This window comes from Cervus canadensis, chromosome 9 (assembly GCF_019320065.1).
Source record: "Cervus canadensis isolate Bull #8, Minnesota chromosome 9, ASM1932006v1, whole genome shotgun sequence".
Classification (NCBI taxonomy): Eukaryota; Metazoa; Chordata; class Mammalia; order Artiodactyla; family Cervidae; genus Cervus; species Cervus canadensis.
In genome coordinates this window covers 60106298-60125711 of record NC_057394.1, presented here as the reverse complement: position 1 = coordinate 60125711, position 19414 = coordinate 60106298, and the positions used below count along the sequence as shown (strand labels likewise).

The 19414-nt window shown below is 36.3% G+C and overlaps 1 protein-coding gene across 9 annotated transcripts in view; it reads right to left on the bottom strand.

The window, feature by feature from the left end:
- NAA16 (N-alpha-acetyltransferase 16, NatA auxiliary subunit) overlaps window positions 1-19414 on the bottom strand; it is a 67199-nt gene that overhangs the window by 25016 nt on the left and 22769 nt on the right. For 5 of the 9 annotated variants that reach the window (XR_006271174.1, XM_043477725.1, XM_043477727.1 and 2 more), the window contains 2 exons: window positions 18642-18737; window positions 11672-11778 (listed from right to left, as the gene is read on the bottom strand). Coding sequence is in view for 7 of the 9 variants with exons in the window: in XM_043477725.1 (XP_043333660.1) it covers window positions 11672-11778; window positions 18642-18737 (203 nt within the window). In the remaining 2 variants the exon portion in view is untranslated. Of the gene's footprint in view, window positions 1-8807; window positions 8873-11671; window positions 11779-18641; window positions 18738-19414 lie in introns of all 9 variants that reach the window. The other 4 variants (XM_043477726.1, XM_043477728.1, XR_006271175.1 and 1 more) reach the window with 3 other exon arrangements.

The window sequence follows — 19414 nt, the reverse complement described above, 5'->3', positions numbered from 1 at the left end:
GGCATACACACTGAGGAAACCAGATCTGAAAGAGACACGTGCACCCCAATGTTCATCGCAGCACTGTTTATAATAGCCAGGACATGGAAGCAACCTAGATGCCCATCAGCAGATGAATGGATAAGGAAGCTGTGGTACATATACACCATGGAATATTACTCAGCCATTAAAAAGAATTCATTTGAATCAGTCCTAATGAGATGGATGAAACTGGAGCCCATTATAAGAGTGAAGTAAGCCAGAAAGATAAAGATCATTACAGCATACTAACACATATATATGGAATTTAGAAAGATGGTAACAATAACCCTATATGCAAAACAGAAAAAGAGACACAGAAATACAGAACAGACTTTTGAACTCTGTGGGAGAATGTGAGGGTGGGATGTTTCGAAAGAACAGCATGTATATTATCTATGGTGAAACAGATCACCAGCCCAGGTGGGATGCATGAGACAAGTGCTCGGGCCTGGTGCACTGGGAAGACCCAGAGGAATCGGGTGGAGAGGGAGGGGGGAGGGGGGATCGGGATGGGGAATACGTGTAAATCTATGGCTGATTCATATCAATGTACGACAAAACCCACTGCAATGTTGTGAAGTAATTAGCCTCCAACTAAAAAAAAAAAAAGACTTAATTGAGGGAATAAATCAAGGTAATGGAAAGTTCACATGAAATGTTCTAAATAAAAAACTGCAAAGATCACTGCCCTTCCTATTTTACTGGCATATATATTGAATCTAAAAAATGTGTATTATAGTCACTCACTAATTAATTAACTAAAAAATTCAATTTTCCAAACTTGTCTATGAAAGTTAGCCTAAGGAGTTCTACTGAAGTATAAAGGATCCATTTTACTTCACGTTTACTTACCAATTATATTGCAATTATACTGCATAATTATATATTCAATTATATAATTGTATACCATATAACTATAGTCAATTGTACAATATAACTGTATATTCAACTTCTTTCTTCTAAAACTTAATAAGTAATGGCTATTCCTGAACATAGTATTTCCACTGGCATTTAAAATCAAGAAGTCCAATCTACTCACATTAGGTATCTAATATCACAATAAAACTTCAAGCCTCAAAATAGTCTAAAATCATACAAAATTTTCTATGAGCTGATAATATTTCAAAGTTCAACCACATTCTCCTGATTTAAATACTTTCTTCTAACAGTTATATTTGATCAGGATTGAAAAAGATTTGCTTTTACTAACCAAATCTAACATGGGCAAATGTGACTACTGTAGATAATTTCCCTAAATTACTGCCCTTAATCAGCTTTTCTTATATATGAGTTAAAAGAATTCTTTATTAACCTTAAAGCAAAGTTCTAAAAAACATATATGACACACAATTTTTCACAAATACAGGTAGAGTTTAAAATGTTACTGTAAAACACGAAAGCCACTGAAACTGTCTTTTCAAATTTTTTTAATCCAAATGAGAAAACCAAGCACAACAGTTTATCAACAAGGACCAAAAGTGGATTAATTTCTAATAAATATACAATTAAGAGGGACAATTTTGGTCCCCAAGCAGCTAGCTAAATTGCCCAAGAACTATGACACTACATTGAAACTTCTTGCAGAGATGACCTGTGAGGGGTTAAGGATGGTGAGAGAGTTTAAATCTTCTCTGAACCAAGAACTTTACAAACTTTATCATTTAATTAAAACATACATGAACTCATTTAGTATTAACTGTCCCAATTTTATGATCCAGAAACAGATTCAGGTCTGCTCAGGCAAATATGCGATGGGAGTCAGGATTCTAAACCAGGCTGGATTCCACAACAACACTCTCTTCCCTATACCAGTATTTCCCAAAGGGTGACCACACAGCTAATTCACCAACTGAAACTTTTAAAGTTAGATTTTAATATTAGATTTTTACTTTATGAGTATAAAAATTGTATTAACACAAATCTGGCTTTTATGAAAGACAAAAAAAGTAATCAAATTTGGTGGAAAATACTAAATAAATAACACTATAGTTGTTACATAGATTTGGCAAAAATTGTCAAAGGGATTAATAAATAAATTGACATTACACTATACTTAGACACTTTCCTAGGTAAGAAAAGTACTTGCTCTTATTTTCCTCTCCCAAAATTTAACTGTTTTTAAATAAGAAATGAATTCATGAACGTCATTACAATTAACAGTTGATCAGCATGTCTGAAAAATACTGACACTGTTACCACTGCAAATAATGCTTTTTGGAATTTTTAACAACAGAATTTTTTTCCTTTCGTGAGAAATCCAGGATTCTAAGAAATATTCTTCCCCCCCCCCCCTTTTTTCAGAGAGACTGTATTTGCAATAATTATTGCAAAAGGGCTATTTTAGTGTTGTGAGCTGGCTGTTGCCACAGAAAGAACCAGTGACCATAAGATCTGCAGAGTTAGACAAAAGGGCTTTTATAAGAGCAGTGGACAGAGCTACAAAGAACCCGGTGTGGGGAAGCAGGATAAGAGGACAGCAGATAGCACAGTGTTTTATCCTGACACCAGGCTCTTCTCCAGGAGAGACCCAAGAAGAGGGGCTGTCTGCTGTCTCAGGCTGAGAGCAGGCTCAAGTTCAGGGACCGCCTCCTGGCCATGAACCTTTACAGAGTCACCACCTATGCCAAAGCAACTCCCCTCTTTCTGTTTTTCTTCTCTTCTTCCTCCTCAGTCTACAGAATCTAAGAAATATTCTTAATGTAGTTCTTCTATTATTTGGAGCATCTAAGGAAAAATCCCTTATACTGCCCTAAAATACAAATCAAACTCTTGCTTTCCTTGGTAATTACTCCCATATATAGTCTTCTGAAATACCCAGTTTTCCAGAAGTATATATGAAATGAAGCATTTTTAGAATCATTCTGCTTGACCATTAACTGTGATGTCATTTTTATAATGATGACAGAACTCTAATTATTTTTATAATGCTGCTCAGCTTCATTTTATCCCCTAACTTACATTCACAATTAAAGTTAGGTAGTAAATAGATACAAAACTCAATTTTATACCCACCTGAGTTAATTCAAAAGAAAGAAACAAAGATACCTTAGAGACACTATATTCCAGGATCAACATCTAGTTTACCCCCACCTCCAGCAACAAATTATAGGTGTTTCCCAGTAACCAGAGCCAAACAATTCAGTACTTTCCATAGAAATATTTCCACAATGTTCATGATGATTCTCTTTCTTCACTGAACAGGCCAAGTGTTCTGTAACTCTTCGGACCTACTGTCATCAGTTTCTAAACGTCACAAATACCTCAACAGGTCCTTCAACTGAATGAGGATCTTGACATATTTTCACAGTTATGGGCAGATTTAACACAAGAAAGAAAGGCTGTCTTGGAAGCAAAGCAGCCTACCTTCCCTTCCTGTGTATGGACAGCCATACATATTTTGTTGAGACAGCTACACTTCACCAGTCTGTCTCATCAAGCACTCAGTTTCCATGTTCTCACTTGTGTTCAGCACACCTATGCACCGATGTCCAGCTTCAATGGAATCAAATGTGCCTGTAACAACCCACGCAAACCGTGATGATTCACTGCGTTCACTCAAGAGTCTGACACAGTGAACAGCTACAGAAGAAAACTGCCAAGTACTTTCCACTACAGGTGCAAATGGAAGTCCAGAATTCATTTCCACCTCTTACCAGGGTCATTTTGGTTTCTTTTAAAACCCCCCAAAATATTTTTAAAGTATATGCTGTAACCTTGAATTTATCCTTCAACTAAAATAATTTTTTCAAAAAAGCAATTGCAAAAAGATGAGCAAATTAAATGTAAAACCAGCAGAAGTGAGGATATAAGAAAGATCAGATTTGAAGACAAGCGAAATAGAAAACAGAGGGAGGGGTCAACAAATTGAAAACTTGGCCTTCAGCAAAGACTGACAAAACTGGCTAGCCTTTAGTTACACTGACCAAGAAAAAAAAAGACTCAAGTTATTAAAACTAGAAATCAAAGAAAAGACACTACTTATTACTGACTTCTTAGAAGTAAAATGATTATAAGGAAATATGATGAACAATTATATGCCAATACTGGATCATTTAAATGGACAAACTTCTAGAAAAACAAGTTTCAGAAGCCAAATGAAATCAATAATAAATAAACAGTTGAAACAAGTAATCAAAAACAACCCACAAAGAAAAGTGCAGCCCCAGGCAGCTTCACTGGTGAATTTTACCAAATATTTAACACCAACACCAATCTTCACAAACTTCTCAAAAAAAGAAAAAAGGAGAGAAAATTTCCGAACTCATTATAAAGCCATTATTACTCTGCTATATCAAAGCCAGATAAAGACATTACAAGAAAACTACACAGCATTTGTTAGAAATTTAGACACAAAAATCTTCTATAAGGATGTGGAGAAAAGGGAACCCTCTTATACTGCTGGTGGGAATGCAAACTAGTACAGCCGCTATGGAGAACAGCGTGGAGATTTCTTAAAAACCTGGAAATAGAACTGCCATATGACCCAGCAATCCCACTTCTGGGCATACACACTGAGGAAACCAGATCTAAAAGAGACACATGCACCCCAATGTTCACTGCAGCACTGTTTATAATAGCCAGGACATGGAAGCAACCTAGATGTCCATCAGCAGACGAATGGATAAGGAAGCTGTGGTACATATACACCATGGAATATTACTCAGCCATTAAAAAGAATTCATTTGAATCAGTTCTAATGAGATGGATGAAACTGGAGCCCATTATAGAGAGTGAAGTAAGCCAGAAAGATAAAGAACATTACAGCATACTAACACATATATATGGAATTTAGAAAGATGGTAACCATAACCCTATATGCAAAACAGAAAAAGAGACACAGAAATACAGAACAGACTTTTGGACTCTGTGGGAGAAGGTGAGGGTGGGATGTTTCGAGAGAACAGCATCGAAACATGTATATTATCTATGGGTGAAACAGATCACCAGCCCAGGCTGGATGCATGAGACAAGTGCTTGGGCCTGGTGCACTGGGAAGACCAGAGGAATCGGGTGGAGGAGGGAGGGGGGATCGGGATGGGGAATACATGTAAATCCATGGCTGATTCATGTCAATGTATGACAAAACCCACTACAATATTGTAAAGTAATCAGCCTCCAACTAATAAAAATAAATGGAAAAAAAAATCCTCTATAAAACTCTAGTAAATTGAACCTGAAGTGACGTCGCTCCGTTGTGTCCAACTTTTTGCAACCCCATGGGCTGTAGTCCCCCAGACTCCTCCGTCCATGGGATCTTCCAGGCGAGAATACTGGAATGGGTTGCCATTTCCTTCTCCAGGGATCTTCCTGACCCAGGGATTGAACTTGGATCTCCTGCATTGCAGGCAGACTCTTCACCATCTGAGCCACCAGGGAATCCCAGATGCAGGAGACCCCGGTTTGACTCCTGGGTCTGGACGATCCGCTGGAGAAGGGATAAGCTACCCACTCCAGTATTCCTGGGCTTCCCTTGTGACTCAGCTGGTAAAGAATCCGCCTGCAATGCGGAAGACCTGGGTCCAATCCCTGGGTTAGGAAGATCGCCTGGAGAAGGGAAAGGCTACCCACTCCATCATTCTGGCCTGGAGAATTCCATGGATTCCAGAGGGTCACAAAGAGTCAGACACGACTGAGCAACTGTCACTTTCAAACTGAACCTAGGAACACATAAAAAGAATTACACATCATGACCAAGTGGGTTTTATCCCACTAATGCACAGTTGTTTAATATCTGAAAATCAATTACTGTATGACATAATTATCAATAGAATAAAAAATAAACACATGATGATGTCAATAAACATAGAAAAAGAATTTGATAAAATTTAACACCCTTTCAAAACACAAATGTTCAACAAACCCGAAGTAGGAAGGAACTTCCTCAACATCATAAAGGGCATATACAAACATATCCATAGATAAAACTATTTAATAGAGAAAGACTAGACGCATTCCAATTGAGACCAAGAACAAGACAAAAACATCAATTCTTATCATTTCTATTCAACATATATTGGGGGTTCTAGACCGGACAAGTAGTCCAAAAAATAAATAAAAGGGATCTAACTGAAAAGGAAGAAATAAAACTTTCTATTTGCACATGACAGGAATTCATTATACCAACTGTAACAACTAGTAAACCTGAAAAATTAAATTAAGAAAATAATCTCAATCCAAAGAACACAAACACACTGATCCAAAAAGACAGATGCCCCTCTGTGTTCTGCAGGATTATTTACAATAACCAAAATATATGGAAACACCTTAGATGTCCATCAACGGATAAATGGATAAAGATGTGGTGTAATACATGGACTATTACTCTCCTCAGCCATAAAAAAGAAGACATCTTACCATGTGCCACGACATGGATGGACCTCGACAGTATTATGCTAAGTGAAGTAAGTCAGACAGAGACGAACGTCACATGATTTCACTCACACAGAGAATGTTAAATAAAAAAAAAAAGAACAAAATAAAACAAAACCTGATAGATACAGATAACAGACTAGTGAGGGAAAGGGATCTGGGGGTGAGTGTGAAATGGGTGAAGGGACTCAACTGTATGATGATGGATGGTAACTAGGCTTGCAAATTACAATGTACACAGATGTTAAATTATAATTGGCTCTACATAAGTTTCAGCATGTGCACCTGAAACTTATAAAGAGAAAATAATTCTATCTAGCATAGCATAAAAAAATAAAATACTTAGGAATGAATTTAATGAAAGATGTATAAGAGGTATACTGATAACTACAAAACATTGTTGAAAGAAATTAAGGACTCTCTAAATAAATGGAAAGACTACCAATGTTCATAGACTGAAACACTTGTGTTAAGATGGAAATTCCATCATGGGGATTCCCAAAGTGATCTACAGATTCAAAGCAGTCCCTATAAAATCCCAGCTGGCCTCTTTGTAGAAATCAAAAAACTGATCCTAAAATTCAAATGAAAATAAATCCTTAATGGCCAAAAGAAGATTTAAAAAAAAGAACAAACAAGGAATATTCACACTTCCTGCTTTAATAAACTACCCAAAAGCTATAGTAAACAAGACAGTGTGATACAGCCTAACGGTAGACATACAGAGAGTCCAGAAATGAACCCTCACATTCATGCTCAATTTATTTTCAACAAGGCTATCTAGCCTTTCAAGGGGCAAAAAGAAAGTAAATTGTGGCAGGAAACTGGACAGACAATGCAAAAGAATGAAGCTGGACTCCCACCTCACATCATATACAAAAATGAACACAGAATGAATCAGACTTTAATATAAGAACCAAAAGTATCAACTCAGGAGTAAATATGTATAGATCTTCAAGACCCCAAATTTGAACATGGTTTCTTAACATACAACACAAAAGCACAAGCAACACAAGGGAAAAAAGATAAAATGGGCTTTATCAAAAGACACTTTCAAGAAAGTAAAAAGACAATCCACAGAAGAGTAGAAAATATTTTCCAATTATTTACATTTATTATTTATTTCAAATACCGTATGTCAGATAAGAAACTTGTTCCTAGAATATATTTAAAAACTTAAAATTAATAATAAAAAGATAAATAACCCAATTAAAAACTGGGCAAAGAACCTGAATTGATATTTCTCCAAGGAAGATATACAAATGGCCAACAAGTACTTGAAAAAATGCTTAAAATCATCAGTCATCAGGGAAATGCAAACCAAAATCACAAGGAGATACCACTTTACACCCACTAGGATGTAGGTTACAATCAAATATCATATAATAACAAGTGGATTGTTGGTGAGGATGTGTAGAAATCAGACTCCTAATACACTGCCTATGGGAATGTAATATGGTAGTGGCACATTGGAAAAGAGTCTGATAGTAGAGAGGGAGGGGGGAGGGGGGATCGGGATGGGGAATACGTGTAAATCTATTGCTGATTCATGTCAATGTATGACAAAACCTACTGAAAAAATAAATAAATAAATTAAAAACCAAAAAAAAAAAAAAAAGTTTAAATATGGAGTTACCATTTGACCTAGCAACTCCACTCCTGGAGTATATACATCCAAGAGAAATGAAAACGTGTATATGCAAAAAACTTTACATAAATGTTCATAGCAATATGGGTACTAACCAAAAGGTACAACCAACCAAAACGTCCATCAACTGATGGATAAAATGTGCTACAGCCATACGATGGGACATTATTTAGACATAAAAGGAGAAGAAGAACTCATGTTACCACATGGATGAAAGTACTTATGCTAAGAAACTAGAGAGAGAAAAAACCATGGTTTGATTCCATTTGTATGAAATATTCAGAATAGGCAAATCCATGAACAGAAAGTAGACTAGTGGTTGCCTGATTGGGGGTGGCAGTGGGCAAATATGAATGGGAGGTTTCTAAAATTATCATGGTGATGGTTAGAAAACTCTGAACATACTAAAAATCAGTGAATCTGTAAGCTTCAAATAGGTCAATTTTATGGTCTGAGAACTGTATCTCAATAAAGCTATTAACAGGGGTAAGCTATTGACATCTGAGTGGTAGAGGCCAAGGACACCGCTAAACATCCTATCATACACAGGACAGCCCCCTAATAACAAAGGATTATCTAGCCCAATATGCTGATAATGCAATTCCTTCTTATGAGGGGCTGTCCTCTGAACCACAGAATGTTTAGCATCATCCCAGGGCGCTACCAATATGAGGTATCAAGTAGCACACCCCTACCACAGTGACAATCAAAAAAGTCTCCAGACACCGCAAAATGTCCCCTGGTGGCCTAATTCCCTCCCCTGTCCCACCTTGTGAAGCAGTGCTCCAGGCGAAGAGGACTTTCCAAACTGTTTCTAAAACAACAGATGAAGTTCTACAATAGAAGTAAAGATCAACAAATCTGGTTACATTACATTTTAGCTTCTTTATATCTAAAAGAAAAAAATCTCCTGAGAAAAGCAAACACAAGAAAATATTTAACACTGCCTAATGCTGGTGAGGAAATAGTGAACCTTTCACACACCTTTGCTACTGACAATACAAACTGATGTTTACAGCCTTATAGAAATCAGTATATCAGTGTTTACCAAGAATAACAGAATGTTCATACCTTTTACCCATTAACTTATTCTGAGAATTTATGGGAGAAAAAAACCCTAAGTAAAAACTATGTGTACAAAGACATTTTTTTAAACAGCAAAGTTCAATAACGAAGTATGATTTTGATAAGACTATGCAGTCATGAAAAAGAAGCTATCAAAGACTACATAATAACACATGAAGTGCCTATGAAATTGCTAGGTGGAAAAACAAAGTTTTTATGGTCAAAATTACTATAGCTATATAAATACATCACAAATAAATTCACAGGGAGAAAACTTGGAAAGGAATTACATGAAAATTGCTCTTAAATTGTGCATTCACAGTTTAAAGTGCTGGAGACATTTAAAAAACACTTTTCTACAACTGTATTATATCCTAAACTAACTTCAAATGCTAATCTTTTATTTCCATGGTATCCGTCATGGGTTATTTTTTTAGTCTTGGAATCTTACAAATTAAAAAACTGTAATTGTTCATCATCCTTAACCTCTTTGAAATCCTTCAAGAGTTAAAAATGCATCCCTAGGGGCTTCCCTGGTGGCTCAGAGGTAAAGAACCCACCTGCCAATGCAGGGGACACAGATTTGATCCCTGATCTGGGAAGACCCCACATGCCTGGGAGCGACTAAGCCACAACTACTGAGCCTGTGCCTGGGAGCCACAACTATTAAGCCTGAGCACCCCAGGGCCTGTGTTCCGCAACAAAAGAAGCCACAGCAATGAAGAGTCCCAGCACTGCAATGGAAGAGCAGCCCCCGACCCCTCTACAACTAGAGAAAAGCCCATGCGGCAAGGAAGACTCGGCACAGTCAAAAATAAATAATTTTTTTAAAAGTTTATTAAGTAAAAAAAAATGCAGCCCTTGCTAAAAATCATGACTCACTGCTGATTAGAAATATGCAAAATTTTAAAATGCCCTTTTGAGTAATCACAAATATATGAAGCCAAAATGATTTGAGAAGGATTTCCCATACTTGTACACTTTTTAAAATATACTAAGTTTGGACAACTTAAACTCAATTTTCTGCATTGTAATTCAAACATCAAAAACATATGGTAAACATTCCTGCTGTGTGCTTAAAAATTAACACTAAAGATATGTCACAGGTTTCTATACAGGTCAACGAATCCTCAGTGCCTTCTTTAAAAATGCAATTTCTAAGATTTATAAAATATCAACAAATGCTTAACACCTTTATGATGCTAATTCTGGGTCAATACTAAAGGGATTTTTTACATCTATGCCTCTTATGAAAACTGAGAAAGCCAGGGAAAGCTCACTGATAGCTTTAAGAGAACAAATTCTGAAAGGACCACTGTATTCAGTACTTGCTGTAAGACAGTCACATACAAGCTCTGTATTATTAACACTGCCAACATCTCATCTCTTCTTTCTTGTCAACCTTGCCAAAATGAGTAAAAGAAGCACTTCGGCAAATGCTAATTTAAATAACCTACAGAAACCACGGCTCCCATGTTTCCATACGAATCACTCACTCAAAAAAATAAGATAGCAAGAGAAAATCAACAGCAGTACCACGGCAATCAAATAAAGTATACTACAGACATTAAAGAACTGTAAGGATTTTTGGGGTTTTTTTTAATGCAAATGACACTTTCTTACTGATCAGGTACTATAGGTATCTTTCTAGAAGTGGGGATGTGACCAGCTGGCAAGGAGATGGTGCACAAACGGCAGGAAGAGGGTGCAGAGCTCTACCAGCCAGCCTCAGCCACTCCCCTCTAGATGTTATGAGTCATCCCTTTTAGTTTATGAACCTGCTGCCAAATGAAGAAAGGGTCCATCAGTATACCTACCACTGACCTTTTTGAATAACTTATTATTCATAATTATGCTAACTTACAAATAATTATGGGTCAAAGCTAAGTAAAGTGACGAGGTTTAACTAAAACTACTTTAGCACGTCTAATAAAGTCTCTTCCTTATCCATTCAACTTTCAAAAACTGTTTACACAAGATTTTAGATCTTAATAAGAAGCAACACTTGGAAATAGAAGTGTAACTTATTTTCTATTAACTTCTAATTTTCTTTCTAATATAAAACCAAATCTATTTCCTAATTTTAAAAAGCAGAAGGATGACTCTTCATGGCAAAACCAGCTAAATCTATCTTTATTAAAATGTAGCCTGTTAGTTAAAATAGTGCCTACATTTTATTGTTGCACTAACAATTACCCATGCTCTAACTTTAAAAGCAAGCATAACGAATTTAAAAATCCACAATCACACTATAAAGTAATAGATAACTAATCGTGAGATAGTTAAATATAGACCTCTGGTGACAATATGCCAAATTTATTAATAAAATTCCACTAGAAAAGTATACCCATTAAAAACAACAATCTTTTAGTGTTCTTATAAGCCCCTTACTCAGTAAATTTCAGACTGACATTTCCTTTGATACTACTTATAGTACATGCATATAATTTCAGTTCATTTATTATTAAACTAAGGTGAACACCATTACTTGAATAGAGAAAATGTCTTTCTATAATAACAAAGTGAGTAAAAAGACTACAGCAAAACTGAATAAAGATCAAATTTTACCTTTTCTGTATTGTAATACAGAGATTTCAAAGTAGTAAACAAGGGCGGGCAGCCTTTACTGAAGTTAACCCTCAGGAACTTATCCAATAGTTCTCTAAATTTTTCACCTAGGAATAAAAGTGTACTTTGTTAAACTTCGATTGATGCAAACAGTTCTCAAAGTTATTTTATTAATAAAAATAAAACTTCTTCAGAAACAATGACCCCCCAATCCAACGTTTAAACCCAAAAAGTTAGCATTGCTTGTTTGTTACTGCCAAAGAGTGGAACACCAGTATCTCAGTAGGCATGTTTATTTCCCTTAGATATAGGTTCAAAATATCTTCAAGGAACACTTCAAAAGACCGGCAAGCAAAATGACTAGGCAGCTTTGAGGAAGAGTAACCTACTCTCCAGTCTACTTTTCCTAATGTCACTGACCAGCATAGGCTCAACCCTACTATCTGACATCTCAGAAGGCACTCTGCAAACTTTAGAAAAGGCTTCTACTGTAACCAGCACTGTATTTAAGTAGCAGTCAAGATACCTTCTTAAACACTAACATATTTACAAATGTCTTCCAGAGAACAACTAGTGATTTACTCCATCATTTGTCCCACAATCATCTATCAAGCACCTACTATGTGCCAGGCACTGTTTCAAGTGTCCACGATATAGCGGTGATTATAACAAAAAAATTTTTTAAATTCTGCCCTCAAAGAACTTATTAACATTCTAGTGGGTAAGATGGACAATAAGTAAAATAACAAACGTAAGACATCAGGGTCCTGGGGCATGCTAACATTAGAATTAAATAAATACCTCATTTGTAACATTAAGTAAATACACCTCCTATTGTTGCTAAACCCTTACCAAAAAGTTTCAGTATCACGTTTTAAAAGCAGAAAAAACTGAAAAACAAAATTAATTTTAAATATGAAGGTTCTAACTTTTTGACAGTTAGGGTTAACAATGTAAGAGCATGAATCTAGCCATGCAAGAGAAGAAAAATATATATATAGGTCATGAATGGCTTAAGCTAATATAAGGCTACTGAAATGAACTTTCCTAATGTTTCTTTATGAAATCATGACATTTTACCAAAATACGCAACAACCCAAGTGGTTTTTATCTGTTGTGACTGACGTCATTGAACAAAACATGCATACTCAACATATTACATATGTCATAAAAATTAGGAGAAATTCAAATTTTATTGGATTAAAAATTTATCTAACATAAAAACAGGTTCAACATTTGTTACTTCAACTTACTATAAAGGCTGTTGTCAGATGATCTCTAATCTTTGTAATAGAGGAAGTACTGGAAAGACTTAATCTTGGAAACTATTTTTGATTTTTAGGGAAGTAATGATATGTATTTAACCCAGAGTAAAATTTTGTGCAATCCTGATAAACCTGTGCAGTCTTGATAACCTTGAAATGTTGGGCTGGATGAAGCACAAGTTGGAATCAAGATTGCCAGGCGAAATATCAATAGCCTTAGATATGCAGATGACACCACCCTTATGGCAGAAAGCGGAGAAGAACTAAAGAGCCTCTTGATGGAAGCAAAAGAGGAAAAGTGAAAAAGTTGGCTTAAAACTCAACATTCAGAAAACAAAGATCAAGGCATCCAGTCCCATCACTTCATGGCAAATAGACGGGAAAACAATGGAAACAGTGGCAGCCTTTATTTTTTGGGGCTCCAAAATCACTGCGGATGGTGACTGCAGCCATGACGCTTGCTTCTTGGAAGAAAAGCTATGACCAACCTAGACAGCATATTAAAAAGCAGAGACATTACTTTGCCAACAAAGGTCCATCTAGTCGAAACTATGGTTTTTCCAGTAGTCATGTGTGGATGTGACAGTTGGACTGTAAAGAAAGCTGAGCGCAGAAGAATTGATACTTTCAAACTGTGGTGTTGGAGAAGACTCTTGAGAGTCCCTTGGACTGCAAGAAGATCCAACCAGTCCATCCTAAAGGAAATCAGTCCTGAATATTCACTGGAAGGACTGATGCTGAAGCTGAAACTCCAGTACTTTGGCCACCTGATGCAAAGAGCTGACTCATTGGAAAAGACCCTGATGCTGGGAAAAATTGAAGGTGGGAGAAAGGGACGAGAGAGGATGAGATGGTTGGATGGCATCACCGACTCGATGGACATGAGTTTGAGTAAGCTCCGGGAGTTGGTGATGGACAGGGAAGCCTGGCGTGCTGCAGTCCACAGGGTTGCAAAGAGTCAGACACAACTGAGCAACTGACCTGAACTGATAACCTGGGATTTTCAAAAGATTATATACAAAGTATGCCAAAACCACACAAAATATCACTCTGGATTGGATATACATGATTACTTCCTCAAAAATCAAAACTAGTTTTAGAAATCAAACCTTTCTAGCACTTGCTCTGATATAAAACAAAGGTTAACAATATTGTGCTAGGTGGTCAGAGACCTTGTTGCTTACCTCCTGTGTGACATTATCCACTCAAAGATGAGGATAACACCACCAGCCTCAAGAGTACTCTTTCAAGGCTCACATGAGATGAAAAGTATCATGTAAGCACACAATAACCACTCAATAAATGCTGTCTATCATACACACTGACATTTAACAGCTGTTGTATTTCTAAAGTCAGAAGTGTTTTCCACATGCGCTACCATCGACTGAGACAATAGGCATTTTATCTTCATGTCAGAGGCTACTCTAAAAACTCCTCAAATCTCAACCTACCATTTAACAAACAATGCACTCAGTTCTCAAGTACCCACTGCACTGAAAGCCTCTTCTCCCATTAAATTGTTATTTCAACGGTGCAAAAGGTCTTCTATACTGATACAGGACTGAACTCCAGACAGTTAAGTGAAAAGAAAACCAGGTACAGAACAATCTATGCTACTTTTGTACAAAAGGGAGAGGAAAAAGGAAAATCACACATAAACGCTCACACACGTACCTTTGCTTGCATATGCACATTTCTGGAAGAGTACGCCATACTAGCAATAACGGCTGTCTCTGGGGAAGTAAACTTGGTGGCCAGAGGACAGAGACATGAAAAGACCTTCCAGTGAAAACCCATTTTGTACCCTTTTATTCGGAACTATATGAATGCAGGGTCTAAACCAGAAGCCTATACAGCTACTCAACTGCTTAGTCACATACTATATCCCAAAATTACTATCTACCTATCTCATCAATTTTTTTTTGTATGTTCAGAAAAACTGTTTCACAAAAGTAACTTCCCTTCTTCCTAATTACCAGGACTCCCATAGGCTTTTCTTTAGAGGAGGAAAAAAAAAAAACCCTGTCAATCATTATGTGCCTATTTAGAACTGCAGCTTGTAAAACAAGTTTTCTATCTTCAGAAATGCTATGCTAATTCTTCACTAGATGTAGCAGATTCACATAAAAATTGATATTCCCAAAAACCACCACTAAAATAGTGAACAAAAGCAAGATCAGACAGTATCTGATAACCTGGGAATTTATTCTAAATAATGGTGCATGTTCTCACTACAAAACAGAAATGATAATCATGTGACCTAACAGAGGTATCAGCTAACACTACAGTGGTAATATTGTAATATATAAATGTTTATCAATACATTGTATACCTTAAACATATATATGTCATTATATCTCAATAAAAAACAAAAATAAGCCAATGAAACAAAAATAAAATAGGAGGAAAATGTGATTAGCATTCTCTGTTTAACACTCTGGATTATCTCCTTCCCTCTTTCTCCCTCCTTGGCCAGTGAAGACTAATACATCATGAGGAATTAAACTAGGTATTTTGAAAAGCTCCGTTTTCATAGCACTTTCAGGCTGGTGGAGAATCTCCACAGGACTTTGGTTGTGTTCACTAATCTGTTGGTAATAAATCTTTTTACTTAAAAACCAGAAAGCCTTTTTCAAAACTTGCATTTTCAAGTCCCATCACATTTCTAGGAAAAGATCTTACTGCCTTTGGTGATGCTGAGATACCTTTCTTATGACACATAAAAATATTTCTAAGCAGGCAAAAAAAGTTCATGAAGTATTCAGCTGTTGCACAGGTTCAATTAAGTAGCTGCACAATTTTACATAGGTCCCCAGAGCTTTGTAAACACATGTTTATGTTAGAATCTCACATGATGGTTGCTGACCCTGAAGCCCAAGCCCTCAAGACCCCTCAACTGAGGCCTTTTTGTAAAAAGACCCCTTTAGCAATTCAAACAAAGAAAGTCCTAGAGGGTCCAGAATCATTCCACTTTAACCTAGACTACACTTTACAGTCAACAGTTGGCTCCAGGCTATCTTTCAATAAAAATATACTTCCTACCTTATACACAAAAGGCCACGTATGGTATGATTACAATTATACAAAATGTCCCAAACAGGCAAATCCACAGGTACAGAAAGTTAGAGTGGCGGCTGCCTGGTGCAGGGTGAGAGCTGGGAGCGGCTGCTAACGGGCATGAGTTTTCTTTTTGGAGTGATGACAATTCCCTGACACCAGAGAGGAACGACGGGTGTGCAGCTCCCTGGGCACACTAACACACTGAGCTACACACTTTAAAAAGTGAATTTTATGGTATGTGAGCTACATTTCAACAAGTTGCTTTGCTGTTTTTGTTTTGTTTTTAAAGAAGATACAGAAATGTGAGTCCAAGCATCTTCCAGCAAACACTTACTAGGGAAATGCTCCTCTGAGCTCAATACATTCCACCTTGGAAACTCACAATGTGTCTACTGAAAGTTCTAGGAAATCCTGCACAAACCTGACTGCTACCGTTAACCAAGTTTCCCAAATTCACCTGACTGAAAATATCTCAGTACATCAGCACCCTCCCCACCAAGCCTACTAACATCCACTTGGACTTAATGTTCCCTTGAAAGCATTAGGAAATTTGCCTAGTTCACAAAGTCAAAACAAAACAGAGATTCAGAGAAATACATTCATCATTTATGTAACTGAGAGGCACTATTTATTTTTAAATAAACTTGTATCTACTAATCCAATACATCTCTTTTTTTTCAATCCAATACATTTCTAAGAGGTATTTCATATATCAGTCTACTAAAAGCTCTTAATTTCCATTAACCTTTTGATAAAAGGAAAACAACACAATTATTTAAACAAACATTTCCATTGTAAATGAGAAAATGCATAAGAAAATACATTCCCTAATGTAAAACAAGTATCCTCCAGTTAAAAATAAAATTTTTAAAAAAGAAAAAAAAAATCATACGAAACAAACGAAAATACTTTCCCTCCTCACCCATGACTAGGATAGAGATTTTTAAGTCACATTAGCTTTCTAAGGTCTGACTTGTACCAAAAGACATGCCAGAAGTTTCAATAAATAATTCATTATCTAAAGCACCTGCAACTAAAAATAAAAGATGACTTTCAGAAAAAGGCACATGATGCCTTCAAAACTCTCAGGTCCTCATATCCTGCACAGTGTTGGTATTTCTGTTAAAACTGGTAACCAGGTATTAGTCAGCCAGTCATATAAGCATCTGTCATATGACACGTACTCAGCTCTATACACAGAGGTAAGAAATCAACCCTCTCCTTGTACTTAAAACTGAGATTTATGTGTTTTTTAAAGCAGGCCGGGAGAATCAGATGGATTTCTATTTTATTGGTACCTTTGAAGAATTGTGTAGACAAATCAGATGTATACAGCCTGCATTACCAAAGAACATTAAATCTGTGATGGTTAGTTTTGGTTTACAAAAACATAACGGGTCACTATATGCAAGACAGCAAAAGAGACACAGATGTAAAGAACAGACTCTCGGACAACGTGGGAAAAGCAAGGGTGAGATGATTTGTGAGAACAGCATTGAAACACGTATATTACCATATGTAAAACAGACAACCAGGGCAAGTTCAAAGCATAAAGCAGGGCACTCCAAGCTGCTGCTCTGCGACAACCCAAAGGGATGGGCTGGGAAGGGAAGTGGGAGGGGGCTTCAGGATGGGGGGACACATGTGTTCCCGTGGTTGACTCATGTCAATCTATGGCAAAACCACAACAATGTAAAGTAATTAGCCTCCAATTAAAATTTTTAAAAAAGGGTTAAAAAAAAAAGATGGAAACAATCTAAAACAACTTCTAGAGGGAAATATTTCAAAAAAATTTTTTTCTGGAATACAGATGTGTTGAATGAGATCTGTATGTTGTACTGTGTTAAACTGTAAATAATGCAACTTTGATTTATGCTGTGTTAGCAATAATTTTAAAAGGAAGCTGGAGCAAAAAAAGAAAAAGGCACATAAAATCATCAATGAAGTCATTAACTATCTCAAGAGCTAATAGACTCTTTACCTCTTTTAAGTTCAATAGCAAATGAATTCAGCTACACACTAAAATTTAGATCAAGGTCATGAATACACTATTGTTCAATTAAAAAAAACCATAAGAGTATATACCACAGTGCTCCAAATTACATAAAGTACAAAATGAGATTTTTTGTTTTTGTTTCTAGGGATACAAAATACATAGCTCTACAAAAATGCTAAAAAGCAAAATTCAGGAACGTGGTCAACTCTGAGGTGAGGGCCTTGCACAGGATTGATAACATTCTTAAACACTGTGGCAGGAACAAAGAATTCACAACTCTTTCTCTGAATTTATGTCCTAAAAAAGAAAATCTAGAACTTCAAAACTTTTACCACTTAAATCACAATACCTTACATATAATTTTTCATCAATTCTATGGAATTTAATTTACCTCCTAAATATGGTGTTTACTTTTTAAAGTCACATAAGAAAAACCATTTTATATAGATAACTTCTGACACTTAAAATCAATCTAAAGCTAAACCAATATAAATACTCTTAACAACATATGTATAACAAATTAATAATTGATGACTCCCACCCCTAAGACTGGTGTACTCTCTTCCAGAAACAAGTTTTTAAAATGTGACTGGTGTTGAGTAATTTCAACAAGTAATTATTAGTGTTACAAATGATATCCTAATATTACCTGGGACAAGATTCAAAGGTAATCTTCTAGGTGAAATTGCTCTGGGGTGCTGCTTACTAATGTCTTCATAAATTTGAAGTCTCTCTTCTAAAGTGCCTATTATCAGTAAATATGTGTGAGATCAAAGCATCAAAACTTTTATCTATGATAAAAACTTTATAAACTTTAAAACTTTATGATAAAAACTAATAAACTTTAAAAAGTATGTTAAAAATTAAAAATCTCATGATCAATATTAAAACTGCTCTCAATTTTTGTAGGAATCACATTAGAAACTCTGTGGTAGTGAAATAATATCATCAGTCAATGACCATTTTAAATTCAAAGAGAAATCCAAAACTTCACAACAGATTCTACATCCAACTCAAATAATATATACACAAGACTCATAGAAGCAACATACTCCTCTTACATTCCTGTGTGCACAATCCATGGAAAAGAAAATGTTCCTTTAGAACACATCTGACATAAATCCTCTAACCTGCTGCTAAGTCGCTTCAGTCGTGTCCAACTCTGTGTGACCCCATAGACAGTAGCCCACCAGGCTCCCCCATCCCTGGGATTCTCCAGGCAAGAACACTGGAGTGGGTTGCCATTTCCTTCTCCAATGCATGAAAGTGAAAAGTGAAAGTGAGGTCGCTCAGTCGTGTCCGACTCTTCACAACCCTATGGACTGAAGTCCACCAGGCTCCTCTGTCTATGGGATTTTCCAGGCAAGAGTACTGGAGTGGGTTGCCATTGCCTTCTCCGCCTCTAACCTAATATAACCCATA